The sequence below is a fragment of the Epinephelus lanceolatus genome, chromosome 12, assembly GCF_041903045.1.
Source record: "Epinephelus lanceolatus isolate andai-2023 chromosome 12, ASM4190304v1, whole genome shotgun sequence".
Taxonomy (NCBI): Eukaryota; Metazoa; Chordata; class Actinopteri; order Perciformes; family Serranidae; genus Epinephelus; species Epinephelus lanceolatus.
Window position 1 is genome coordinate 33,360,545 of NC_135745.1, and position 26,639 is coordinate 33,387,183.

Consider the following 26,639-nt stretch of genomic DNA (forward strand, 5'->3'; position numbering starts at 1 on the left):
CACCTTGTGAAATTTAGTTTTGAAGCAGTTTTTTAAAAAGATGTTTTTCATGTGAAAGGAGGTTATTTAAAGGTTGTTTCATAAATGCACATGATTGATTTTATGCTCATTAAAAGGTAGAGTAATGAAGGGCTGAATGACTTTGGAAAAGTGTTTAGTTATTATTTGATTATGAAGCTTTCCTTGTTTCCCTGACACAAAAGGGGAAATAAATAACAACATAAACAAAATGAACTACAAGACAAAAAGATATTGATATCTGATCAGCCACATCGTTATTTTAAACATCGGTACTGGCCCAGAATCTCACAATCAGCGCATCTCTAACAGTATACTGTATTTGCTGTCTTGTACTTCTATCTTTTTTAGGAGCCTCATTAGGGTTGGGTACCAAAACTCGGTATTTTTTGTACTTGGTACCGATTCACGTTGGTACTACCAAGTACCGATTCACTTAAAATGAAACGGTGTTTTTGGTCGTCATTACATAGCATGTACAAGTAAACACACACACACTAGTCTATTTACCTTCTCATAGTAGCGCAGCTCATAGTCCAGGATGATGCCATTGGGCTGTTCTGGTTGTGGCCATGACAGTGTGAAGCTGTTCATGGTGGAGCTGATCTGGTGCATGATGGGAACGATGGAGGGAGCTATAGGACACAGAAAGAGAAACATAAAGTCAACACATTTCTAGAAAAATACTGATTATGACAAATATATCTCAATCCAAACAGTGAAAGCTCAGTCATAGCCACCAGGTGAGCGCACAACACACAGCCAGTTAATGTTAACCTAAAACACAAACATGTGGAACTGTGGCCTAATGAAGCCATGTTGGCTCTCTACTCTAGATTCAAAATAGTCAGCTATCGCACAACATCTTCATTATCTGCCTAATAATGCAACAATTCTATGACAGCTAATTACATCATGGTATATCATCCACACTAATAATTTCAAGAATGATGGTGCACATTTTAACAAAAGTGCACAGTTGCAAGACGTATCATCCAATGTGTGTACCTTGAACAAAGCACCATCAGTTATCAGTGCTCAGCAATCAGAATCCAAGTTTAAACAACTGCCACTCTCATCAGTACCCAGGTAGCCAGCTGAGTCAGGCCGATTAGAGCTTCACTCAGCCATATTCTGGCACTGCAGGACAAAATATGTGCCGACTTTGGCCAAAATAAGGCTGCCAGATCTGGCAAAGAATTAAGGGTGTGGACTTGGGCTGAGCGTCAGCTCCAGTTAGCAGGACTCCGGCTACCTTTGCGCCAGGATTGTCAGTCATCACGAGTCTGGCCTGAGTCCAGCTACCAATCGTGTTGGATTTAGTCTGCTGTTGGCTACTTGGGCATGATATAGGGGCACTAAATGTGGCATCCACAGGATGCATCGGATGCAGTAATTAAGTTCCCAAGCATTTTAAATTCTCAAAGGAGGCAGCTGAGCTACATTTTGCTTTTAAACAAAGGTCTACATATGGCTGCACTAAACAACATGATGTAATGCTGTTTAATATTGACCACCACTGTTTTTATTAAATTTGATTATGGCAGGAAAGAAAACAATTTCATTTGTTATGTCTATGAAATCTTGTCTGAATGTTAGTAATTCACTAATGTACTGTAAATGCATGATTAAAGTAAATCATGCAGCCATATAAAAAGCTTAACTGGGCTTTTGTGTTTCAGTAATACCATGACTGTACACAAGTAAATGCAGCTAGAAAGCACATCCATATGCAACTTTACGCTATAATGCACAGAACATCAGAAATCTATTAATCAGAACAGCATGTAGAAAGTCATATTTAATCGCTCTCATTCGGGAGCTGTTGAGAAAGACATTAGTTCAGGGATGTATGTTATAATGAAATGAAGAAATCTGACATGAAGGGAAGAGGTTTATCTGATCTGTCTATCTAGAAGTAACTTGACAAAAATGACACGAAATTGATTGTATTATAATTTGCGGTCTTAAAAGTAGACAGTAATTGCTGAGTTCAGTGGAAATGATGTCACGGTGAGGCACCAAATTGCTAAACAGTTGCAGGAAAACAATATGCTTGCATCCAATAAAACTGCCACTATGCAGGCACAAGCAGACTGCACTGGATCTTCAGCAAAACATGGCCCCTATGTTTCTATATTCTCTATAAATGAAAATGATACAAAATTATACATTCTCCGGCCCATACACGACACACACACACACACACACAAAAATAAAGAAATAAAAAATCAGTGTATGAACCATGTTATTCAGTAAACAAAGCCCTTTGGAATCAAATTGGTCCAGCATTGTGATCGTTTTGGCCCAGCTGCAAAGTCTATTCCCTTCTTCAGCCCCAGTACACCTGAATGCACACACATAGGCTGTCAATTAACCCAGACACTCGGCAATTTCCTGCCCATTCCATCATTTTTGTCCTCTGCACTGTCATCCCTACATCGTCCCCGTCCCTTGTTGCTATTCACATGCTGTTCAGACACTGAGTTATTGGACATGAAAAAGACATCATCCATAATAAAACTCTCTCTCTCTCTCTCTCTATATATATATATATATATATATATGTGTGTGTGCATGAGCAGACTTGTATCTGTGTTTGTTTCTGTGTGTGGTTTCACATCTTTTTAAGTTCAGTTCGGCAGTAGTCCAGGAACAACTACCTGTTTTTGCTACAGGCATTAGAAAAGCCTAAGTTGCAAACACTGTACAGTATTGCCACGACCTACTGGAATACAATGTTTCCCAGGCAGTGCTGGAGGGGGCAACAAAACAGCCTTATATATTAATCATCAAGAAGTAATCGTACGCATTGCATTAACTCTCCAAGTTAAGGTCTTTCACTAGGTTCAGTGAGCACAATGCTGTGGCAGCACGAGCAATGCACTTGCGTTTTTAGGTTATTATTACAGCTAGTAATGCAGTCAGTTACCTCTGCTGAGTGACACTTTTTAAAACTAAAGTTCATTAAAACATACCTGTGTTCAACAATGGACCAGGGACACTTAAGTGGTCTTGCTGTCATCAGCATCAATGCAGAACTCGCTAAGAAACTGTCAGCTGTGTGCCTCTGTAGACCCTCCCCTGGTGGTGGTGTAATGGTGTGGGGGAGATTTTCTTGGCACACTTTGGGCCCCTTAGTACCAACTGAGCATGGTTTAAACACCACAGCCTACCTGAGTATTGTTGCTGACCGTGTCCATCCCTTTATGACCACAGTGTACCCATCTTCTGATGGCTACTTCCAGCAGGATAACGCACCATGTCACAAAGCTCAAATGATCTCAAACTGGTTTCTTTCACTGTACTCCAATGGCCTCCACAGTCACCAGATCTCAGTCCAATAGAGCACCTTTGGGATGTGGTGGAACGGGAGATTCTGACATGTGACATGTACTGTTATTGTATTGTTCTGTTTTTCTCATGTATAGCATTAAAAATTAAAAATGTTTCTTTGGCTTACTTTATTTAAAAAGATTGCCTGGTCCAACACGACCTGTATCTCTACCAGTGTTTTTTTCTATTCATCTGTTATCTACATGGACTACAGGTCTGAAACCGAATAAACTGAGCTGAAATGAAGCCTAATTTTCCATCAGAACAGGTGTCATGTGCCACTGCAGAGTCCATCCCTGTGTCTTTTTGCTGTGATACCTTGGCAGATTTCCTCACTGTTGACATTTAACAAATCAGCGGATATCTTGTCACTGCTGACAGTCGCGTCAAGGTAGTTCAATACCCTGGACGTTCTCCTCTGTGAGAAAAAAAGTACATTTCCTGGGTGCTGATATTCACTTTTTCTGCATCTATTTGTTATGATAATGGGTGTAATCTCAGGCAAACTGACAAGTTCCTAAATGTCACAGACAGTGCTGGCTTGGACAGCAGCAGGCGAGTGAGTTTCTTAAATCTGCACGGTTCAAATCATTATAGACTTCCCAGGAATCCTTTGGATGCCTGTTAATCAAGATACTGTAAAGGGGTTGGAAGTATTTTGTCTTTTTTATTCCTGTATTTATGCTAAACAAACCAATGTAGCTGCCGTAGGTCTAACTATAAGACAAGGAATCTCTATCTGTCTGTTTGTCTTTTGCATATCTCAAGAGCTGTTCATCCGATCTACTTCACACTTAGCGGGGCATATTGCTGCAGACCCAAGGATGTGCTGTGTCGAATTTGGTGCAACTTGGACACGAGACATATTAAACATTAATAATCTTTGAATAAAGACGCAAACAGCGCTCCATGCAGCAACCATAACGGGGCTTCAGGACTCTGCAGACAGGGTTCACTATTGCTGCTGGATGTCTGATAAACTAACATTGTAACCCAAATCTTCTTCACTTCCCTGGAGCCTCAGCAGATAGCTCACAGGAACAGTGCCCCTAAAAATCCTTCACTTTGCGTAGACTACAACACTGATACATTCTAGTCCAGTGGTTCCCGACTGGTCCAGCCACAGGGTCCAGATTTCTCCTTAGTCATTAGAGGTCCCACAGTGTAATACATTCACCGTCATACTTGCTTTTAGCCATGTCGCTGAGCTAGTTCGCTGTCTCTGTTAAGTAGCTGTCTGTTAGTCACTCACTCTACAGCAGGAAATGGCACTTCAAAATAAAACCTCTTAAAAAATAAAGTGTGCGTTTTATTTACAAACTTGACACGTTTGCGAATCACTTGCGGTCCATTCAGAATGGACCCGCAATCCACCAGTGAAGCACTGTTCTAGTCTATCAGATCATCTTAGGTAAATTTCCAACAGTCTAATCTTTGGTCACACAAATGGCTTCAGTTTGGTCCTGAAATGACCTGCAGGCCAAGCTCAAACTCAAAACCTTTATTTCTTTAAATGATTTTAAACTTGGAATGGTCACAGCTATCTGCAGCTGAATTAATCAAAGAATAAATTCTGATTACATATTGTTGCCTTTTCATGTACTCTATTATGTAATATTTTTTGACATATCTGTTGTTCTTGTTGTGATTTGATGTTGTTGTTCTGTTTGTATTTGTGCTGCTATATGACTCTGTCCTGGCTAGAATTCACTTGCAAAAGACGTTTCAATCTCAATGTGACTTCCTAGGAGGCCCCGGGGCAGACCCAGAACACGGTGGAAGGAATACATATCTAATCTGGCCTGGGAACGCCTTGGGGTCCCCCAGAAGAAGCTGGAAAGCGTTGCTGAGGAGAGGGACGTCTGGGGTGCTTTGCTTGGCCTGCTGCCCCCACAGCCCAGCTACAGATAAGCAGATGAAAATGGATGGATGGATGTTGGTGAGACAGCTACAAGGATATATCTTGGATAACGTAAGCTTGCCATGCTAGCTTCTAACAGTAATACTGTAACCACCAGCAAAATACCGTCACTAACCAAATCCATGCTCTTCTTTATAGCTGTAGTGGTTTTGTCAAAGCAAGTGACTGCTACGCCTATTTGGAAATTAAAACTCTGCCAAGGGTATTTTACTGGTGTTACAGCTGCGATCTTTAGTGTGTTTTTCAGGGGTGGATTTAGTGACGTGGGGGCCCCAGGCAAACACAGTCTTGCTTTACTTTTAACCCTTTATCTAACTGGGAATGATGGTTTTGGCAGTGGCAGTTTGTATGAGCAGTTCAGAAAGGCGCAAGCAGCAACGCCACAGGTCAGGCAATCAGCCTGTTCAGAACAGTTTTAGTTACTGCACTTCAGAGATTTGTGTTTTTCTCTGTGCTCTTCTTAATGATTTGGAGTGGGTGGGGCTCGGTCACAAAAAAATGCGATGTCTCATACTTTAGCACGGAGCAACATTTAAATCAGATTTTGAGTGTTCAACTAGGATGTTTTTCCTGATTTAAATTTGATTGTTGCCTGCCATTTTCAGGGGCTTTAAATGGAATCCTAAGTATGAATAAATCAATCTTGGATAGAGACAGCAATTTGTTTATATAACTGTCGCATAATATTTAATAAAAATACAAATTGCTCAGCTTTTATGTACAAATCAATCTCCTTAATGCCATGTGAATCTGCCCCCCTATCTGCTGTGTGATCACAAACTCCTCCAAGGTGCTAAGATAAACTCTTATTCAGTTTTTAAAGTTCAAAGATGAATCCAACCAGACTTACTCATCAAACCAATTTATGAACATACAAGTAAGTTTGATTAAAAAGCCATTCTGCGGCTGCTCACATTAAGTTCAAAGCACTGGTGTTTGTGTACAGCACTGGGAAGGAATCTCCACCCCCGTGTCTGCAGGCATAAATACAGCCCCACACAAGCCCATGCTCTACATTTTGTGCCTATCAGCCTCTTGGCTCACGGCCTGCTTGCTGCTGAGGCCTAGTCATCGCTCCACCTGGTCTCCACTCACCATTTTTCTGAATAACTCCTCTATTCAAAAAGCAGCAAATAGCACCCTCTCTAAACTAAATGTTCCCTTTTTATCAGACTCCCTAATGGTTCTTCTATTACTTTTCCTTCTCTTCATACATCACCTGTGCATAACCACTCTATCGTCACCGGAGTCCTATAAGGAGAAAAGCCCCTGACCTCTTCACTCAGCGTGGTTGCTCCTTAAAATTGTGTTCTGTAGGGGAGACGGATGAATCTACAGTTTTGATTAGGGGAAGTATTTCTTGATTTGAGTGTCAGATAATTAACCTCAAATGCAACTGTAAACAAATGAATGGGCTCTGCTTATCCTGGCAAAGGGAGGGGATTCTGTTACGTCTGCCTCCCTTGGCTCTCACCTCCTGCCTTCCCTCCCTCCCTCCCTCCCTTCCTCTCTCTCATACCCTAGACAGAGAGTGTGAGGGCTAAGCTTCACCTCGGTGCACTTCAGCCTCTCTGCCTCTCAGGCTGGTTCACGCTCCACTGACCAGGGCTAGGGCTGCCTGGGCTGCATTATCAATTACCGGCCACAGGCACACACTGTTCCTGACAGACCCAGGGGAGGGGCACTCCACACAGAAATTCCTGCAGTGGAAAAAGGGGTTGAGGAGGAGAGGTATTTCCACAGCCCCAGCCCTGAGTCCCGGTCCCAACTCAATTCATGCATTCAGGCGCACGGACAGAAAAACATCCACTTCTGGCATGGATAATTTTTTATGCATGTTTTCAAGTGCTAAGCGTCTAGTGTCTAAATGTGTTCAAGTGTATATATAGTCTGGGTTGAGACCTTTGAATCACCACCCACATCTCAGGTTTTTCAGTGAGTCAGATAGGTGGTGGTGGTGGTGGTGGTGGTGTGCTTGTTGGTGGATTTCAATCCCGTTTGGAGAAACAACTGAGCCGTTCAGAGATTTGTAGATGGGATTATGGACTGAGACATTATCATCATGTGCCAGTGCAACTCCTACATCCAATGCAATGTTCTCTTTTTCATACCAATAATACTGTTTTGCATATTTACTATACAGTATTTGACCAACATGTTAACTTCTCCTTGTGAGTGCTGGCAAAGTCAACTGAAAACGACAACAGGAATGACACGTCAGTAACTACTGACGGGTTGAGGCAAAAGTAACCCTAGCTAACATTAACACAAAATCAAACTAATGCTGCTTTCACACCTGTCCTCTTTCCTCACCCGTTCTGTTCAATTGAACTCAAGTTCGTTTGGGCAGGTGTGAACACAGCAATCGCATTTGGGTGTGCACCAAAACAACCGGACCGAGGCCCTCTTGAAGAGGTGGTCTCCGAAATACAACCGAACTCTGGTGTGGTTCATTTGTGGTGAGAACGTGCTCCGACCTGGATCTGAACCAACTGCAGTCCCATGACACATTGTTTGGGTTAAACATGAGCATGTTACAGTCCTGGAGGATTATTAATGTGCACCTCCTCCTGTACTGCCTTAATATACACATTCAGCACATCCAATGCATCAAAACATTGTTTACAGTACAGTTTGCTTTAAATGAACAATGACAGCAATATAGTCCACAATGAGCAGCGCTAACATCAACCTGCATAGTTGTCCCTCCATTGTGACATTAGAAAGTGTCACATTTATCTGGCAAGTGTACTCTTCTTCAACGTTCTGTTTTACTTGCTTTCTCACCCAAGGAATTTTATCTGCTCCCCTTGTAAATGCTGCCGTGAGAACACAAACCAACTCTAGGCAATTAATACAACTTTGTAACAAAATTAGTCCCTGATTCAGAACAAAGCAAGTAAACTCTAGGTCTGGAAGCACCCTTAATTAACTTGAACGAAATGGCAATTTAGTGTGAGGCCAAGTCCACATGTACACTTTTTTTGTCTTTGTTCTAAAAATAAAACATGTCTACATGTAGAGTTTAAAAAAACTCTGTTCAAATAAAAATAGAAAAACACAATTGAAGTGCTGTCAAGTCCATACCAAACCAACAGGCGGTGATAAAGTAACCCTTAAGCCACGCAAAGAAGAAGACATTTGCCAGTTAGAAGCCTGAAAAAAAGCTATTGTATGGTAGATGCTAGAATATAACCACTGAAAGATTTTGTTTTACCTAGCCCAACCCTACATTGCTGTGATTGGCTAGTACTAAGCCTAACCATGACCTTTTTGCCCGAACCTTTACCACCTCAGACCTCAACTCATCGTCATGATGAGTACTAGCCAATCACAGCACAGTAAGGCAAGACTAGGCGAAACACTTTCATGGTTTGGTGGATACTAATATCTACACTATTACTGAAAGGCTCCCGGAAGCGTTGATCCCTATAGTGCATTCTGATGATCTGTTCCTCAATACAGTGGAAAAATAACGGTACACTTATGCGTAAACATGTAAGAAGTTCTGTTAGCAAGGTTAGAACCAGCACTATTTCGGCCACAGCCGCCATTGCATGGACTGATGCCTCATTTGTGACACCCCACAAAGGAGATAACGGTCCACACTTTGACATCACAAGCCAAAAATTCCATTTTCCCTGTCAACACGTAAACTTTGAAAAATCCTAACCGTGAAAGGTCCATTTTCAGTGACCTAAAGCTCAGTGTGACGAAAGACTAAAACGCCTAGAAGAAGCTATGTTTTCAAAAATTCCCGCGTACGTGTGGACTAGGCCTGATTATTAGGTAAGCAAGTGTATGTTCTGAATATCTTTCTGACACAAATTCTCACTACACTCCCTAAAGAAAAATACTTTTCTCACTGGTGTGTCCCTCTGGACAGCCAGTGACCATGTTTCCAAAAGAAAAGGAGGAGGCGAGCGTGTGCACATGCATGTGTGTCTGTGTGTCCTAGTAGCCTATGTGTGAAGAGCCTGTCAGAGACAATGTGTTGTGCCTGTTTGAGGGTGAGGTTCAGCCCAATGAAGCACCGCTGTCCCCTCCAACTGCGTCCCCCACTGTCACCCTGGGACGATGATGCTGACAGTGATTGGTGACTGTGTCCTGCACTCCTCTCTCCTCCCTCCATCCCTCCCATCCCTTGCTCCTGTGCTCCACTTTTATCTGGCCCCACTTGCTGCCCCTGGCTTTTAATGCAGAGCTTGGCTCACCATTAATCAAAGTCAAAGCCTCCCAGTGTCTGGCTGAGACAGAGAGAAAGTGAGAGAAAGGGAAAGGAGAGACAGAGAGGGAGAGAGAAAAGGTGAGAGAGGGTTTGAAAGAAAGTGATGAAAGAATGAAAAGCTTCTTTACCTTCACACGATTAATCTAGTTTGGAATACAGATGAGTTGGAGCATCATTTTACATGTCTGGCACAGACCCGAGCCTCTGTTTCTATTATTGTTACCTCAGTGTGCAGTCACCATAATTTATGTGGTGCGGCGAGAGGAGTGTTGTAGTCAAGACCGACTACTTTGAGGCAAAGTCATGACCAAGAACCAACTGTATCGAGACCAAGACAAGACTATGAGGGGCTGAGACAAAGACACGACCAGACCAGTGCGAGTCCCACACTGCATGACACACTTAAGACAAAATGTGGAACATGTCATGGATCTCAACCTGATCTCAAAGATTCACATTTAAATAAAAACACCCAAATTAAGAGTCTTCTTTATTCACCTCTTTTATTGCCATACTGTGTGTGTGTATGAATAAATGCACCATGAGAAATATTGTGATAAAATAAACATAAGGCATTGCAGAGGTGAATTTTAGGGTGCTTTCACACCTGCCCTGTTTGGTTCGGTTCAATTGAACTCAAGTTCATTTGCCCCCTAAATGCGGTTTGTTTGGGCAGGTGTGAACACAGCAATTGCACTCGAATGCACACGAAAACAACCGGACTGAGACCTTCTTGAAGAGGTGGTCTCGGTCCGGTTACAAACGATTTCTGGTGCAGTTCGTTTGTGGTGAGAACGTGTTCCTACCTGGATCTGAACCAACTGCAGTAACATTACACATCGTTTGGGTTAAACAAGCACCTTGCAATCTTGCAAGTCTACTATTCTTCAACGTTTTGTTTATTTTCTGGATTTTTCCCGCACTGAAATTCTGACCAATCAAGAGCAGCTTTCCCACAGAAGGCATTTGATCTGGTCCGCTTGTAAATGCTGCAGTGAGAACACAAACAAACTCTAAGCAATTATGCACCTTTGTAACAAAATTAGTCCCTGATTCGGACCAAAGCAGACAACTCTAGGTCTGAAAGCACCCTAATATGTGGGAAATTTACTATTGTTTTTTTTTTTATTAGAAACACACAAATAGACACACTAAGAAGCTGAAATGAACCTAACCACCTTAATTTAACACTCTTCTTTTGCACAGGCAATTTAGTGATATCCCAGCAAATGTGGGCTTAATGGTCTTAAAATAAAATCCAGAGTTTACTCTGTCTTATACCAAGATAAGACAGAGTAAATATGTGGTTGAGTCTAAGACAAGACCCTCAAAAAAAGTGGTCTTGAGACCAATTTTGAGTTCAACACTGTGTGAAGGGTTCTACATCTTAAAAGATCCCTCCAGCGATTTAATATTGCACTTCCTTACAGTTAGGAGACTCACAAGAGACAAAGTATAAAGAACCGTCAAAACTGATGCTAGTTATCTCTACTTCTAGTCCTTTACATGGGTAGAGCTCCAAAACTCTTCCTATGTTTCCTATAATGGAACTCAATAGTGTGTCTTTTGCTGGACACTCCTTGCTCCCAGGCTTTCTGTTAAAACTGATAGTCTCCAAGCTAAATTAACTACAGTGACTTTAGAAAAGTCCCTCCAGAGCCACTGAAGACGTTACACAACTGTTTTTACAAGCTAAAAAAGTATGACTAACAAAACAAATCGATGAAGTTCCCTTCTGAATAGAAACTAAAGAGTCTTCTGTACTCCCTGCAAAGTAGCTAGTGTTAAGTTTTACTAGTTCCACCTCAAAATGAGCATACATTTTTAATGTCTCCACACTCTCTTTCTCTCCATTCACTGTGTTCTCTCTCTCATTGTGAGAGTCTCGGGAAAGACTGTCGTCCGTGTTCCTCATGCAGCACAGCTTTCATATCTGAATTCCCAGCTGGTAGTTTCTGCTCTGCCTCAGCTACTCTCAGTGAAATGATTGGACAGAGAGTTGCACTATAATTGGTCAGCTGATCTTGTACCAAATTCCCATTCAAGTCTGTGTATAGAAAAAAAGCCAAGGCACAAGTGCAGATAAATACGTACGGCCACATTCACAACCACATATACAAGTGGAGTTGTTCTTTCTCTGTAGTGCACTTGAGGTTTCTGCTTTAAGATGCTGGCACACCATTGAACCATGCAGCCTCCTAATAGGGGCTCAGTGTCTCAGATGAGGAGAGCAGCCTATAGTCATGTGCTGTGCCTCTGTCAAAGGCATAGGTTTAACTACTACCCTCCCTATTAGTAGAGGCTCAGACGGTCAAGCCAGCCATGACTACATGGTAATGGGCCTCTCTCAAACATCATAAAGAGGGATCAGTTCAGCACCGTGGATTTGTGTCAAGGAACCATGGTTGGAATTATTTTCAAAATCATATAATACGTGAAGGATTCTGAACAGAGCTCTCTGTGGAAAAAAAACGAACCTGTACACCGCATGAGCGTACTTTCACATCGACACAAACACACACTTCCTAGCATCACTTAATACACTATATAAAGACATCAGAATTGACGAGAAAACTCAGTAGCATTCAAGCCCACATTTTTATTTTTGCCTGCAGCTAATACCTCCCTTTCTGGGTCCAGGGACAGGATCCAACATTTATGAGAACAGGCATCAAATGAAATAAAAATGGCACCCAGAGAGAGCCCCAAGAACCGTCTAAGATGATGAAACTCTTGGACACCCTAGCTCTGATACACAGAAGCAGCACTGACAGGGAAGAAACAAGGAAAAAGGCAAGCGCTACAAAACAAATGGAGGGACTCTGTATGCTGTAAACTGTAAAGGCATAATGAGTAGTGTCTTGAATACCCTCCACGGACATGTTTGCCTAACATCTCATCTGATTTTAGAACCCCACAGAGCGTAGATCTCTTTAATTCATCTGGTTGTTTGGATGTCAGTCCACCGCATTGCATCTTAGTATCTTGAATGCAACCCACCCGGTCGGACTTGCCCATAGAAGGCCGAGGATAGTAATGTTTGCATTTCTGTGGGAATAGCTCTCCAAACAGAGCAGCTAAGTGGAGGAGGATTGTTTGTAGATATACTTGGCATTCTGTGGTCTGAGGGACTGTTGGCACATAATCTAGGTCAAGAAGGCTGTGCCAGTAAGATCAGAGAACTGTTGAGCATCAGGCATTAGTTGAAAAAGATAGCACCAGTCATAAGATTTATGGAATTTCTTTTTTCTCTCATGCATTGTTCATCAAACCACCCCCACATAACCACTCAGAGTAGAGAGGAGTTGTAAAATGTGTAAAAGATGAAAAACAGCCTCCTCATTTGAGGAAGTGGCGGGAGTAGGTAAAGTGTGGAGGGTGGATTCAGGCCCGCCCACAGAAATGGCTGGGCCCCTCGAAAGGTCAAGAGAATGGGCCTTCCCAAGATTTGCTTTACTCACATAAACAGATAAATGTAAACTGACTAAGAGAGACGGGGGCTACATACGCACTAGTATCCTTTTTCTCACAGGTGGTGGTGGGCCTCTTGGCTAGTAATGTTAAGCCAGGTTTCCACCAAAAACTTTAGGTATAGCACCTTTTCTAACTTGTACGGACATGTGCCTACACCCTAGATCTGTTTAGCATTTCCACCACAGAAAGTAATCACTGTTACTCACTGCTTCGTCCAACCCTTGCTGTATTTCCTCTTTAAAGATGATGCTGAGAAACATCAGCACCTCACCGGAGTGCACTGGAACAATGCTTCACCACATTTGTTCCTCCAGTTGAGGAAGTTCACATAACCCCGCTGAAATTCCTCAACACTTTTTTTAAATGCTTGAAGATCCAATCATCACTTGGTTTATGTGGTAAGTATACGTCATCCGAGACAGACAAGAAAAACAAATGTAATGGTCAAAGTTGTCATATTGACATTTATGGTGAGTTGATAGATTCATGTCGTCAACTTGTGCACTGAGTAGCATGCAAGAAAACATTCCACCTTCGAAGTTGCCTGTATCTTATGGACTTATAAAGCTCTAAATGGTCAAGCTCTGTCATATCTTAGAGAGCTCATAGTGCCTTATTATCCCACCAGAACACTGTGCTCTGAGAATGCAGGGTTCTCGTGGTCCCTAAAGTCAGGAGCCAGAGCCTTCAGCTATCAGGCTCCTCTCCTGTGGAATCATCTTCCTGTTGCGGTCCGGGAGGCAGACACCGTCTCCACATTTAAGACTAGACTTAAGACTTTCCTCTTTGATAAAGCTTATAGTTAGGGCTGGCTCAGGCTTGCCCTGTACCAGCCCCTAGTTAGGCTGACTTAGGCCTAGTCTGCCGGGGGACCCCCCTATAATACACCGGGCACCTTCTCTCCTTCTCTCTCTCTCATGTCCTGTTACTGCATCTTGCTAACTCGGCCATTCTGGATGTCACTAACTCGGCTTCTTCTCCGGAGCCTTTGTGCTCCACTGTCTCTCAGATTAACTCATATCGCAGCGGTGCCTGGATAGCGTGACGTGTGTGGTTGTGCTGCTGCCGTGGTCCTGCCAGATGCCTCCTGCTGCTGCTGTTATCATTAGTCATTAGTCATACTTCTACTGTTATTATACACATATGATTATTGTCACATATATATACTATCAGATATTAATATTTACTTTCAACATATTGTACCACAGTAGCCAGAATTATAACTATAATATTATTACTTTCATTAATGTTATTGTAGGCTACTGTTATTACCGTCTGTCCTGCATCTCTCTCTGTCTCTGTCTCTCTTTCTGTCTCATTGTGTCATACGGATTACGGTTGATTTATTATGTTGATCGGTTATGTATGACATCTATTGCACGTCTGTCCGTCCTGGAAGAGGGATCCCTCCTCAGTTGCTCTTCCTGAGGTTTCTACAGTTTTTTCCCCCATTAAAGGGTTTTTTTTTGGAGAGTTTTTCCTTATCCGCTGTGAGGGTCCTAAGGACAGAGGGATGTTGTATGCTGTAAAGCCCTGTGAGGCAAATTGTGATCTGTGATATTGGGCTTTATAAATAAAACTGATTGATTGATCTGCCAGCAGTAGCCTCTGAATGGCTCAGTGAATTACATTATTTTTTCTTAGTCTATAGCTGCTAACTGCTAACTAGTTAAGATGAGGAGGCAGCAAAACACCCTTTCATTTTATAGTTGTAGTTTACTAATGTATGAATAACCTTTAAAATCAGCCACAACTCACCCCTTAACAAGAGTGAGGGTTCTCTGTCGACCTGTCAATAGACTGCAGCGTTTCTAGCTTCACCTTTAAGTATCGGATCAGTGTGCTAGGTACCTCAGCACAAAGTTGACGGAAAATGGGTACAGTATGAAATGGTTCTGTTGGTACCTTTCACAACTTTTCACAATGGAAATGCAAAAATAACTGTTTCAGTGTGTACTGAACTGAACTGAACTGGACTGCTTAGTGGAAATGAGGCTTTAGCCGCAATGTTCGCCTCCTCAGCCTGGCTTTTTTTCTCATTTTCTGGCATCCCAGTTTAAGCGCAGGTCCTGAGATAGCAGGGAAGTTCGCTCCAACATTAGCTACTGTAAGTCTAGATCAGTGCTTGACACCTGTCGTTTTTTTTTGTGCAATGGTTGCGTACCAAAAACAGTATACTATGCAGGATTTTCCCTAAAGAACAGACTCATACAGAAGAAATCATGCTCAATCATCAGTTATGACCCACTAGAAGTGTGTGACAGTGTACATTTCTGCAGGGATTTTGCCTGGAATTTTCTTGTTTTCTGTGCTCAGGATGTTTCTAGGCATGTACCCCAACAGCGCTCAGGTGATGGCTTTATAAAAAGGTCAGGACCAGGTGTCAGAATGTAAACAGCAGGCATCCAAAAGGGAACAGCACCTAAAAAGACGCAGATACACTGAGGCGAAACACCACACGAGATTGAACCTGGGGTCAGTTTTTACTTTCACTTGCAAGCCTGTTCGCAAACACTAACTGACAATTCTGCATAGCATAACTTTAAGCATCAATAAATACTGTGCAATGTTTGTTTCTGAGGTCTTATTAAGCCCCTCCCCACCACCATCACAGTGGCTGGGCCCCAGAAAGCTGTGGGCAGCCTTGGATGGATTACATAAGAAACGTGGCTGCCACGTCTGTAGTTTTCACCACAAGTACTTTTATCGCCCACAGCATGACTACCATATATTTATCTTTATAGTCATTTAGAGTTTTAATAAATTCACTGGCAGAGTGTCTCCAACGCCTTAAATTAAACCACCCTATTTCACAAAAAGACATCAAATGGCTATTTTTCAATAGCAAACATAGATAAATATGACTAAATTCGGTCTAGGGGTGAATGATAGCCTAAGGGGGGGCAGTATATATCCTTTGTATGTCTGTATCTATATGTGTGTGTGCGTGTATCTCCTGGAGAGCACAGGCCGTGAATGAACTCCTAAATCACACTATTGATCAGTCCTTCCTCCCAGACACACGCTGGGATCGAGGGCAGTTAAATGGCCTCTTCGGTGATTCACACTAAATCCCTTCAACTCCCTCCTCACCTCCATTATTCCCTCACCTCCTCCTCCTTGTCCACTTTCTCTCCTCATGGCCAGTTTACACCATAACCCCTCTAACTACTGCGGCCTTACTGCTTCTAGGGGGTCTCTTGGTTTTCCTTAATCTCCCAACAGTCAACACTAAAGCCATGTCAAGTTGAAAAGGCGAAGACTCCTTTGAGACAAGCACAAACTTTCTTTCCTGGGTAATCTGACTTTAAGGGCCACTTCACCTATCTGTTCTCTCATAGGCTGACATTCTTATAGTAGTAGAGGGGTAATAATATACTATTACCCTTGTCAACAGCCTATATCTCATGGGAAGGCTCTACTTATCCCCCAGATCCCATACCTGGTGATGTTTCTGAGCTGAGCAGAAGCAGCAAGAAAGCTTATTTTAGCATGAAGGCCTTTTATCAGTCTTTTAGTTGTTTTTTTAAATTTAAAGTTAAGCGTTGACAACAGGGAATTGTTGAATTTGCAAATTCCTTCGAGGTGGTATATCATAGACTTGTGAAATTTTCACCAATGATTGGAAGTTATGTGCAAATGCTGCCCAAGAAATAGTTTCTGAATTGGCCAGACGGTGGTGGTTTACCTAAGGCCTAAACAACTGCACTGAACTGGCACAAAATTTGTCTATAAATCAATGACAGCTTGTCCAAACATCAACAAATTTGAATTAAGCTGTTGAAAAGTGTCCCCAGTATGTTTTCGCAATTGACCTGTGTGGGGGGACAATCTTGCCATGGAAGGGCGTGGTCCAGCACAGATGAACTGTTGATGAATGAGCATCTGTCTGATCGTTTTAACACTTGTTAGTCATTTTTAATGTAGATGACGGAATGCAGATGGGAGTGATACATACAAGAGTGATGTTGGCAGTTGGAAATGGATCGAAGAGAAGATTTTATCTGAATATGATAAGTCTGTCTCTTAATCAGCGTTGTGGTTTCACCCTAAAATGAAACTAAAAATGGATAAACCTTTAATAAAATTGTACAAAACATTTATCCTTTGACGGGGCACCTCTACCATTATACCCTATATGAAACAACCCCCTTCTGATTGTCGGAGACAGACCGTTGTCAAACAATATATGGCAGTGCCGTGGTATAAATGAATTGGGGCAGATTGTGAAAGATGGGAATATGGTACCCTTTAATAAGTTGAAAAAGTTGTACAATTTAACAGATGCTGAATTTTTGTCATACCTACAGTTAAGATCAATCTTAAGGTCTCTCATCTCAAAGAATTTGTCCACAGGGCTCAATAGAGAACTTGATAATAAATTGAGTCAGAGTTTCGGCAGTGTTTGAGTTATTGTGCCTCGCCTCTTCAGACAGCCTAGCTTCCATCAAACATCAGTGGGAGAAGGGCTGTATCCCTGACCTCAGCCCCGTGGGAGTCTGTCCAAAGAAACACAACCATGGTATCCAAAAGTGCTCGATACAAAATTTTACGAATAAAAGTGGTGCATAGGACGTATATTACACCATGCAGATTACAACGAATTGATCCCTTTTACATTTATGTTGGCACAGCTGTGGTGGGGCAGGATCACTGATGCATCTGTTGTGGCACTGCCCCCCAGTGAGATGTTTTTGGGACAAGGTGATATTCAGTTTGTCTTCTATCCTGGATGTGAAAATACCTCAGTGTCCATCAGTCTGCCTCTTAGGCACAAGAATAGAAAATATACAGTCAAAGCTTTTACACCGAATTATTGCTCTAGCTTTTATGTCAGTTAAACGTATCATTATGATAATTGGAAATCACACATTAAATTGTTAAATATAGATAATTGGTTAAAAGTCTTCATGGATTTATTATCAGTGGAACGGGCAGCTTCCGTTCTTTGTGAATATGACCATGGAGATGATGGACCCTGGATTTGTATGAGATCTTATCGAGGGAAAATGGTTCATGAATTAACTTTATTGTGTTTATTCTGACATCTGTTATGTTTTGTATAGTGTCACTGTTGTGTTATTGTTTAACAGTATGCACGCTTTATGTGGTATGTCAGTGTGCTGTCCTCTGTCATATGTCAATTAAAACTATAAATAAAAAAATGTAGATGACGGAAACTGTCAAGGGTCTTGATCCTTCCCAGCTTTAAGCTTTCAGTGGTCCGTGCTGGTTTGATTTCCAGAACAGCAGCTTGTGGCAAAATATTTTTTCTTGCTTTTGCTTTTGCTTGAGCTTAAACCTTTATCATCAGCTGTAGGTCTGGGAGTGCTATTGGCAAATGCTGTATATAGGGAGGTCAATATAAGGGCTTTAACTTAAGATAAGTTTGAGGAAATGAGTGCAGTTATAAATGAGCTTGCAGTTTACTTTCTTATTAAGCGGAGGCACATAGATGCATGTTGCTGTTGCAAAAAGGATGGCTGGAATGCAAAATAAACAAGAAGGTATGCTGATTAATTATTATGTGCTAAGCAATCATTTTACTCATCTCAAACCTTTTCACAGCTGTGCTGAGCGCAACAGCACAAAAATGGCTCACCTTGACAGGCAGAGCCAGGAGGCGTTTAGAGGACACTGTGAGCATAGTGCCTTTACCTGTGCCACATTTTTCAGAACCTTCTTTTGAACCTATAGACAAATAAAAAATGATCATGAAAATACTTTTCATGATTTATAAATGTGTGAGCTTCTATACACACTTCCATGGCATGACTTCTTTAATAAAACGGAGTCAAAGTCAGGGGCTTTCCTAGAGTCACCCGTTTCTGATAATTTAAAACAGAATTACAATGACAACACTCAATGGACAAAATTTCAACTTTCATATCCTCGATATCTGTGCACCTGTGCATTCCCTGATGTGCGTAAACATGGCAATGTCACAAAAACAAAGAAATCTGTCTATTCGACTGCCAGCCCTGGCTCCGGCATACAGAGGACATCATGTGAAATTAGGGTTGTGTGTTGTTCGTCTGTTTAGTTCAAACAGTGCCATCCTTTGCTTTTGTCTCACAGTTAAGAGCTCAAGTTGTCGTTCTGATGCTGAAGCAATCAAGTAAGTTTCGACAGAGTTTCGAGTTTGATGTTTTCATTTCGCTGCTTTATTGGGTGAGACGAAGGAGAAGTTTGCCTTCATGTACAGTACAGGCACTGACACTGTGATACCAGCGGGGTGCGCATATATTCTCTTGGATTACACTTGCTTTTCTTGCACCTTACCTCCCATTCGCAACAATTACAATATCTTGGGTAGGACTGGTGCGATGACCCCATTGTATGTATGACGACTGGTATCGCATTGGGAATTTCCATAGTCTTCCAGGCTCAGAATACAAACACCTTCTTCTATTGCTACCTCATTTACATGGAACTTGCATTTTGTTACGCCACCTCACCCAACCTTGCATCATGCGAGTTCGCAGTGCACAAAAATACCAAATGAACGGACAAGAGGATTTCAAGGTTCCCGAAAATGAAGCATGCTCTATTTCTTAACGCAGTCCTCATGAACCCCCCAAAACAGAGCCCCACATTTTAAAGAGTGTCTTCTCTTTTAGTTTTTGGAGTTTATTATCAACATTAATCCCTCCTGGATACTTCTGCCTCTTAAGTGGCCTGCAAATGAAACCCCCTGTCGAAAATAGGAACAGTGCAATTACCTGGCTACAAAGGGCCACATAGGGCTGGACATAGGCCTGGCAGATTACTGGCAGACACCTCATTACTGCAGCAGACTTCAACAATAGGCCTGGGTATTGCTTCTTCTACATCCATCTGTCAAGTGTGCTATTAGCCTGTCAAATGGGGACAGTCAGCACCATTAGACCACCCCGATAATCAGACCTATTTACTCCCTCATTTTCCTCTCCTTCACTGTCACAGTCTTGTAGTCTGGTCAGAAGACGAAAAAAAAAGCGCGTCCCTTTCTCCATCCCGCCCCATCTTCCCTCCCACTCCTCCCCTGACTCACTCTCAGACAAAGACAAGTTCAGTTGGTCATTACATTCTTCTGGGAGTCATAGTAATCAAATACAGTATGCCCCCCATCAACTGGGCCAAATTTAATTTCAAAATGTACTTCTATACAAAAGGGAACCCAGATAAAGCAATTTCTATTTTACTGGTCTTTGAGATAAATGTGAAATAAGTTCATTCCACTATTAATAAGCAGAAATGTACATCAGTAATTCTGAATTCATCTAACGTTCAGTATTTCATCATCAGACTATGTAGAAAACATAACACAGAAAATCATAGTGCGTGGCCAGCAAGAGGTTCCAGGGGCCCCAAGCTGACAAACTTGTAACTCTTTCCTTATGGGAACCTTGCCAGTATGAACTCAACCAACAATCTCTTGTCTTTCACCACACTGTAACTCCACTTCATGTCTGCTATTAGGTCCCACAAGCTCACGCTGTGATTTTCACGGTCCGCCTCATCCGCAGAAACACAGAAAAATGAGAAGAGCCTCATTTAAATGTTTCACTTGGTCAATACTTGTCCCCTGATAGGTGCTTCTGCGTGTGAGTCAAAGATCTACAAGAGCATGAAAAAAGCTGTAGCAAAAAAAAAAAGACAATATCCCCGCTCGACCTGTCATTTCCATTGGCTGGGCTCAGGTCCCATCACAGGCACAGTTAGAGGATGAGCACAAACACACGGAGAGACAGACAGGGAGGAAGAAAGAGAAGGATAGCAGGATGAAGGTCATTTTCATTGGCTGGGCTCAGATCCATCACAGGGAAAGTCAGAGAAGGCGCACACATGCACACAAACATACAGGGAGACGGACAAGGAGAGGGAGGACAGAGAGAATATTTCAGCGTAGCCTGAAAACAGCAGCTGTCCGTGCATCTATCTTGGGTCGGTCTCCTTCAGTCTGACATTAAAGTATTGAAGAGTGAACGGAGCTGAACCTGGGTAGCTGTTACACAACACTAAAGGTGAAACTTCTGCGTCTGCGTCCACCATCGGCTAAGCTAAAAACACTGCAACAAAGACATGACGGCTTTGCAGATCACACCTAACGTTACTCAAATTTCTAAAAGAGACCGAATATTAACAGCGAGATTAATTCTCTTGCCATTTTTGTTAATTCAGAGAGCAGTGTCGGTGTATAAATCTGCAGATTTACAGACAGGTTTCAGCTGGGGTGTAGCCTTCCGTGAAGAGAAAAGTACTGACTCGCTGTGCGGCATTGCTCTCAAAACAAAGTCTCATTAAACAAAGACCAAAGAAAAACAACAAAGGGATGCATCAGTCTGTGAAGCAACCAGCCTGCAACCTCCAGATGTGAACCTCAAAAAGGAGGTTTTATAAATGAGTCATGTGTTGTTTTTGGAGGGATGATTACCTTTAGCAATGTTAAAAAGCAAGAATTTCTGGAATGTCTTGAGTGAAATGCAAACGGGGACTATTTTCACCACCGGATTTGATGTGTAAATAAACTACAAAGGAAAGAGGGATGGGTGCAGTGAATTATGCTTGTCCTGCCACAAAATGTAACATGCTGTGTCTTGGGTCTGGGTTTGAACTCCTCCATCGTGTTTTCAAAAGGGAAAGCCACTGCTTTGATTCGGGGAAGGAAGGCCTAGAAAGAGAGCATGTATGTATAACTTTCACTAAACCAGCTGGCCTCTCGCTTCAAGCCTTAAAGTCATTATTCACGGTGGAGCGACGTGAAATCTTAGCAGCCCTGAAGTGAGCTATGCCGTGAAGTGAGACTCTGAAATGTACATTGTGCAGAAATGATGGTCTTCTTAGGTGAAATGATTCACATTTATGCAATAATAGTAGAATTTGCCATTTTATAAATGCATTAAAAGCAGGTTTGCGCTTACAACGAAGACAGACTGAAAAAAAGCAAAAGTACTGCTATGAAGGTTACATGATGAGTATTATATCGCAGATAGTGAAAGCTGGCCGTCATCATCATCAATGCCACCACCACATTATCACCACACCTAGCCACAGTAGCCACTTACCAGCCTGGTTGGTGGTGATGTCTATGGAGACGTGCTGGGCAGGGTATGGGCTCTTATTGCTGACTCCATTAACAGCCTGTATCTCAAAGCTGTAGAGGGTGTGCGCCCATAGGTTGCTGATGAACACCCTGGTGTCAGTCAGGCCCAGCTGTCGAGGGACGAAGTCCACGTTGTCATCGCAGTGGGAGCAGGAGCGCCTGTCGGCCCGGCACTTCTTGCACACTATGTTGTAGACGACGTCATTGCGGCCGCCTGTCTCCCTGGGAGAATGCCACTCCAGGATCACAGATGTTTCGTTCACAATGGAGATCACATTCCTCGGGCTGGATGGAACACCTGCAGACACAAGGGGAAGACATGTGAGACAAATGCCATTGTAGCTTGGATCGTTACCTTTACAGCATTCATGATCCTTAAAGGGACAGTTCACCCCAAATCAAGGATACATATTTTTCCTCTTAACTGTGGTGCTATTTATCTTGTTTTGGTGTGAGTTGCCAAGTGTTGAAGGTATCAGCCATAGAGACATGTGCCTTCTATTGCATATAATGGAACTAGATGGCACTCGACTTGTGGTGCTCAAAGTGCCAAAAGAAATATTTTTGAAAAACTCAACAGCAATGTCTCATTCCAGAAACCATGACCCGGTTACTCAAGATAATCCACAGACCTTGTTGTGAGCAGTTTCATGTAGGAACTATTTTCCTTCTACCTAACTACACCCGGCAACGTATCACAGCGCAGACAGAAGCATGAATGTACTAATGGACGAGACGCTTGTGCTCATGACAGGGTTAGATGTAAGCATTAATACCTCTTTTCCTTTGTAACTCTTGGCCACATCAAGTAAAGCCATGCCACACCAATTTGTGTTTCCATTTGCGCCAGAGATGGACCTTCTCGGAAGTAGGTCCAAAAGCTGGGCTGACCACAGCCAAACCCTGACGGCCTCCCTTCTCCCCTCCAAATAAGCCATGTGTGTTGTGAGGCTTTTATCACCTCTGTTTGCAGGAGACCAGAAAAAGGCATTTTTCAAAGTTTTTGTGTGTTCAGCTCTCAGTACTTTTGTAGCTTCTAACTGAATCTCCGTGGTGCGGAGTTTAGATTCTCCCCTGCGTCCTGTTTTTACTTTAGATACCTGCTTTATTTTACTGTTTCATGTTCGCTATCAGCCGTATTATAAGTTGTGTGAAGTTGCTGCTTGAAAACTCAAGATTTTGCTGCTTCACAATAAAAGTTTATACATAACAAAATAATGGGGGACTTTTATTGTGAATAATTTAGAGGAAATTAAAAGTGTTATTACTGAATTAGCGGAACTTTGTTGGCGGCTTCTTTTCAATAAAGGCAAGTCTAACAATACGGCAGGGAGGAAAGTGAAAGCAGAAACAGCCACAGTGAGAAGCTGATGAAGAGCTGCAGACAACAGGATCTTACTGCACCTTTGCAAACAGCTCACCTCCAACAGGTAAACTTCTTTTACCTGCCCTGCTGTGGAAAAATGTGCAGCAAGAATAACAGGTCAGTGGATCAGCCTGCTGCTTTAAAACGTCACTCAAGACGAGCCATCATCAGTTTAAGACACGCCTTCAAGAAGGTAGTCCTGTTGTAATGGTAATGCTGGGCTGACGGCCCTAACCATACTAAGCCAGCCAATGACTGTCGAAAAGGGGCATAATTGCGTCTGCCTCGGCTGAGCTTTAACGTGAATCACCTCGGTAGTGCTGGGCGAGCTAGCAGTAGACGCACTCTTCCTTGGCTGGTGCAGTTCAGTGGAAAGAAAATAGTTCCTCCATGAAACTGCTCACAACAAGGTCTGTGGTTTGTCTTGAGTAACCAAGTCATGATTTCTAGAAGGGGCACTGCTGTTGAGTTTTTCAAATGTATTTTTTTGGCGGTTCGGGGACAACAAGCCGAGTACCATCTAGTTCCATTGTGCTGGAGAGAAGGCAGACATCTCTATGGCTGATATCTCCAACACTCAGCAACTCACACAAAAACAATCTAGACTGATAAATAGCTCTACAGTTAAGAGGAAAAATATGTGTTTCAGGTTTTGGGGTGAACTGTCCCTTTAAAGCAGCATTATGTGTTGCTTGTCAAGACAAACACTCTCGTAAATCTGCCTGCTGTTAGGTCAATTTACTCAATTTACAACCCTGTAATAAAGTGTTGTTGTCCAAGAGCAACTTGTCTTTTTCTCCATCTTCAGCACAATTGGAATGCTAATTTATTCCATTCACACCCGGAGAGATCATACAGCGAAACGTTTGTGTCTATCAAACATTGGTTATTTAGCAAAATGCAGTGTTGCATGGAGTATTCTTATCCAAGTGGCTCTGGAGATTCACGCTCCCATTCACTCCCTCATAGCCCGCAGCTGGAGCAGAACCTCAAAGACGATATTCAGAAAGGAATCAAGAAATAATAAAACAATTGTTTTGCTTGAGTGGTGGCTTAATATTAGGGTGCAGAAAAGTGGCTTGTTCAGCCTCCCGCGATCGGCGCACAATTCTTTAAGAGTTCAAATCTGCTCAAATGGCAGTGTAGAATTTTGCTTAGCTGAGACTCTGTGTCCCTGCAGCTGCTCAGAGGCGGCCCTTTCTTCTCAGATACCAGACACTGCCGATAAAGCAGAAGCTCGCCAAAGCCCTTAGTCAGTGCTGCTTAGGTTAAGTGAGGCTGCCCTTCAGAGCTGATCTGGTACCAATTTATCCTTCATAAAGCCTGACCTTTATCATTAAAACAGGAGTTTAACTTCTGGATCCATGGCTGCTGTAAAACTAAATACACGCTCAGTTCTAGAAACCCTTTGAGGAATTACTCATCTCTCTAGCATACTGTACTTCCTTTCCCCTTCTCTTTTTACCCATGAGAAAAATATGACAACAAGCAAACGTGGATTTTTAAGCATATTATGATACAGCACTTGAGTTCCAATTCTGTGGGCTTGGGGCAGATACTTACTTCAGTCAACACAGACACAATTAATCTTTGTTGCTGTAAAGCCACATGGGATAACCCTGGGGAGCTGGGACAAAGCAGCAGAACACACAAGGGTGAGGGAACAGCGCTGCTACTGCTGCGACCTCGGCTCAGCGCCTCAACAACAGAGAGGTCAGTGACAGGAAGGGCGTGACCTCCATAGTGTGATTATTATGGTCTGGCTGAGAGGACGGCTAATGCTCTAGATACATGGTCAAATGGCACATAATTTGGTCCTTGGATGCTTCCAGATGTATGTGGAGGGAAAATGAGGTGAAAAGGGTGTGTGTTGGTGGGAGCAGGCCCATACGAGGGAATTGGCAGCACTTTAGCTTTTCCCCTTGGGGACTGCACAATAGGCACTTCATATGTTACTCACACCTCTTGCATCCTCTGTATCATCCATCACATACATGCACTCGCCCCCAAACATGTATCGCTGAGAAAAGCAATGCACACCTGCTCATGTGGAAAATGCATGTGACACAAACACACACGCCTGGACTATTTGCTTCTGTGTATTTATGCCCACACTGTCTGCTTCAATGTATTCGTACAACGGTGTGAGAAAAAAATTTTTGCATGGTCGAGATGTGAACGAGGCGTCACACCCCTTCGTCCCAATTAAAACCCAGCTCCACATACGCAGGGATGGCACAAGAAATCAGATGCGACGGCCACTTAACCAGTGATTTGCAGACTATTACTGCGCCTTTGGCTGTTTTAAATTGCCATAGGATTTAATTTGTTGCGAACGTTACTTACAGGCTCTCAGCTGGTGTTCATTTAGCCATGCCAGTCAGACTTGGCTGTGCTTGCATACATGTTGCTCTCACTTGAAAGAACAAAACATCATCTCCAAGCGGTGCTTTGATGCTGGTTGTGACATGTACTGTATCACACAGTAAGGGCTCTATTTAAATGGTGCAATTACAACAACCAGAGCGGAGTGTGAGGTCATTTGCACAAGGGCTATAAGGACGTTATCAGTGCACATTTGATTTCTGTTCAGTGTGGGCAACTGCATTATACACAAAAGGGTCTGGTGAAGTGGGATGTAGAAAGGACTGGTGCAGTGATGAACCATATCATCTTAGCCAGTCACATAATTCATTTTATACCCTTTTAGCAGATGTGGCAATCATAGGGCCAGATGACTGATACTGCTACACAAATTAAATCAATATGGTTGTCCTGAAAGCTCAGAACAGCAAAGCACAAATACAAACTACAGCAAAGAAAAAAAAGGAGCCAGATGATGTGCCTTTTAAGTTCAATTTGTGGAGATGGTAGAAGTCTGGTCACTTTGTTTTCTAAGTGTAATGCACCTTGAAGACAATAAATCACATAGTGACTGTTTTGTGCATTTACTAAGAGAAAAAAAATTGTTTTGCTGGATGTTATTGGTCTGTTTTTCTTATGTTATTTGTCAGGTTGTACTCAATTAGATTAGCTTGTGTTGACATGTAACAACAATGCCACCACTGCCAAAACTGTGAGTCAAGGAACAGTCTGTGTAAGCTGTTTACATGGTCACACAAACTGACAATACCCCGTAATTATCCTGCTGACATGACAATCTACAGCGTTTTTTTTTTTAACAACTTAATACATTTATTGAGTCACTCCA

The 26,639-nt window shown here is 42.5% G+C and overlaps 1 protein-coding gene across 3 annotated transcripts in view; it reads right to left on the minus strand.

The window, feature by feature from the left end:
- ephb1 (EPH receptor B1) overlaps positions 1-26,639 on the minus strand; it is a 209,336-nt gene that overhangs the window by 51,012 nt on the left and 131,685 nt on the right. For all 3 annotated transcript variants that reach the window (XM_078173315.1, XM_078173314.1, XM_078173316.1), the window contains exons 5-6: positions 22,025-22,360; positions 529-653 (exon numbers count right to left, since the gene is read on the minus strand). In XM_078173315.1, the coding sequence (XP_078029441.1) occupies positions 529-653; positions 22,025-22,360 (461 nt within the window). The remainder of the gene's footprint in view (positions 1-528; positions 654-22,024; positions 22,361-26,639) is intronic.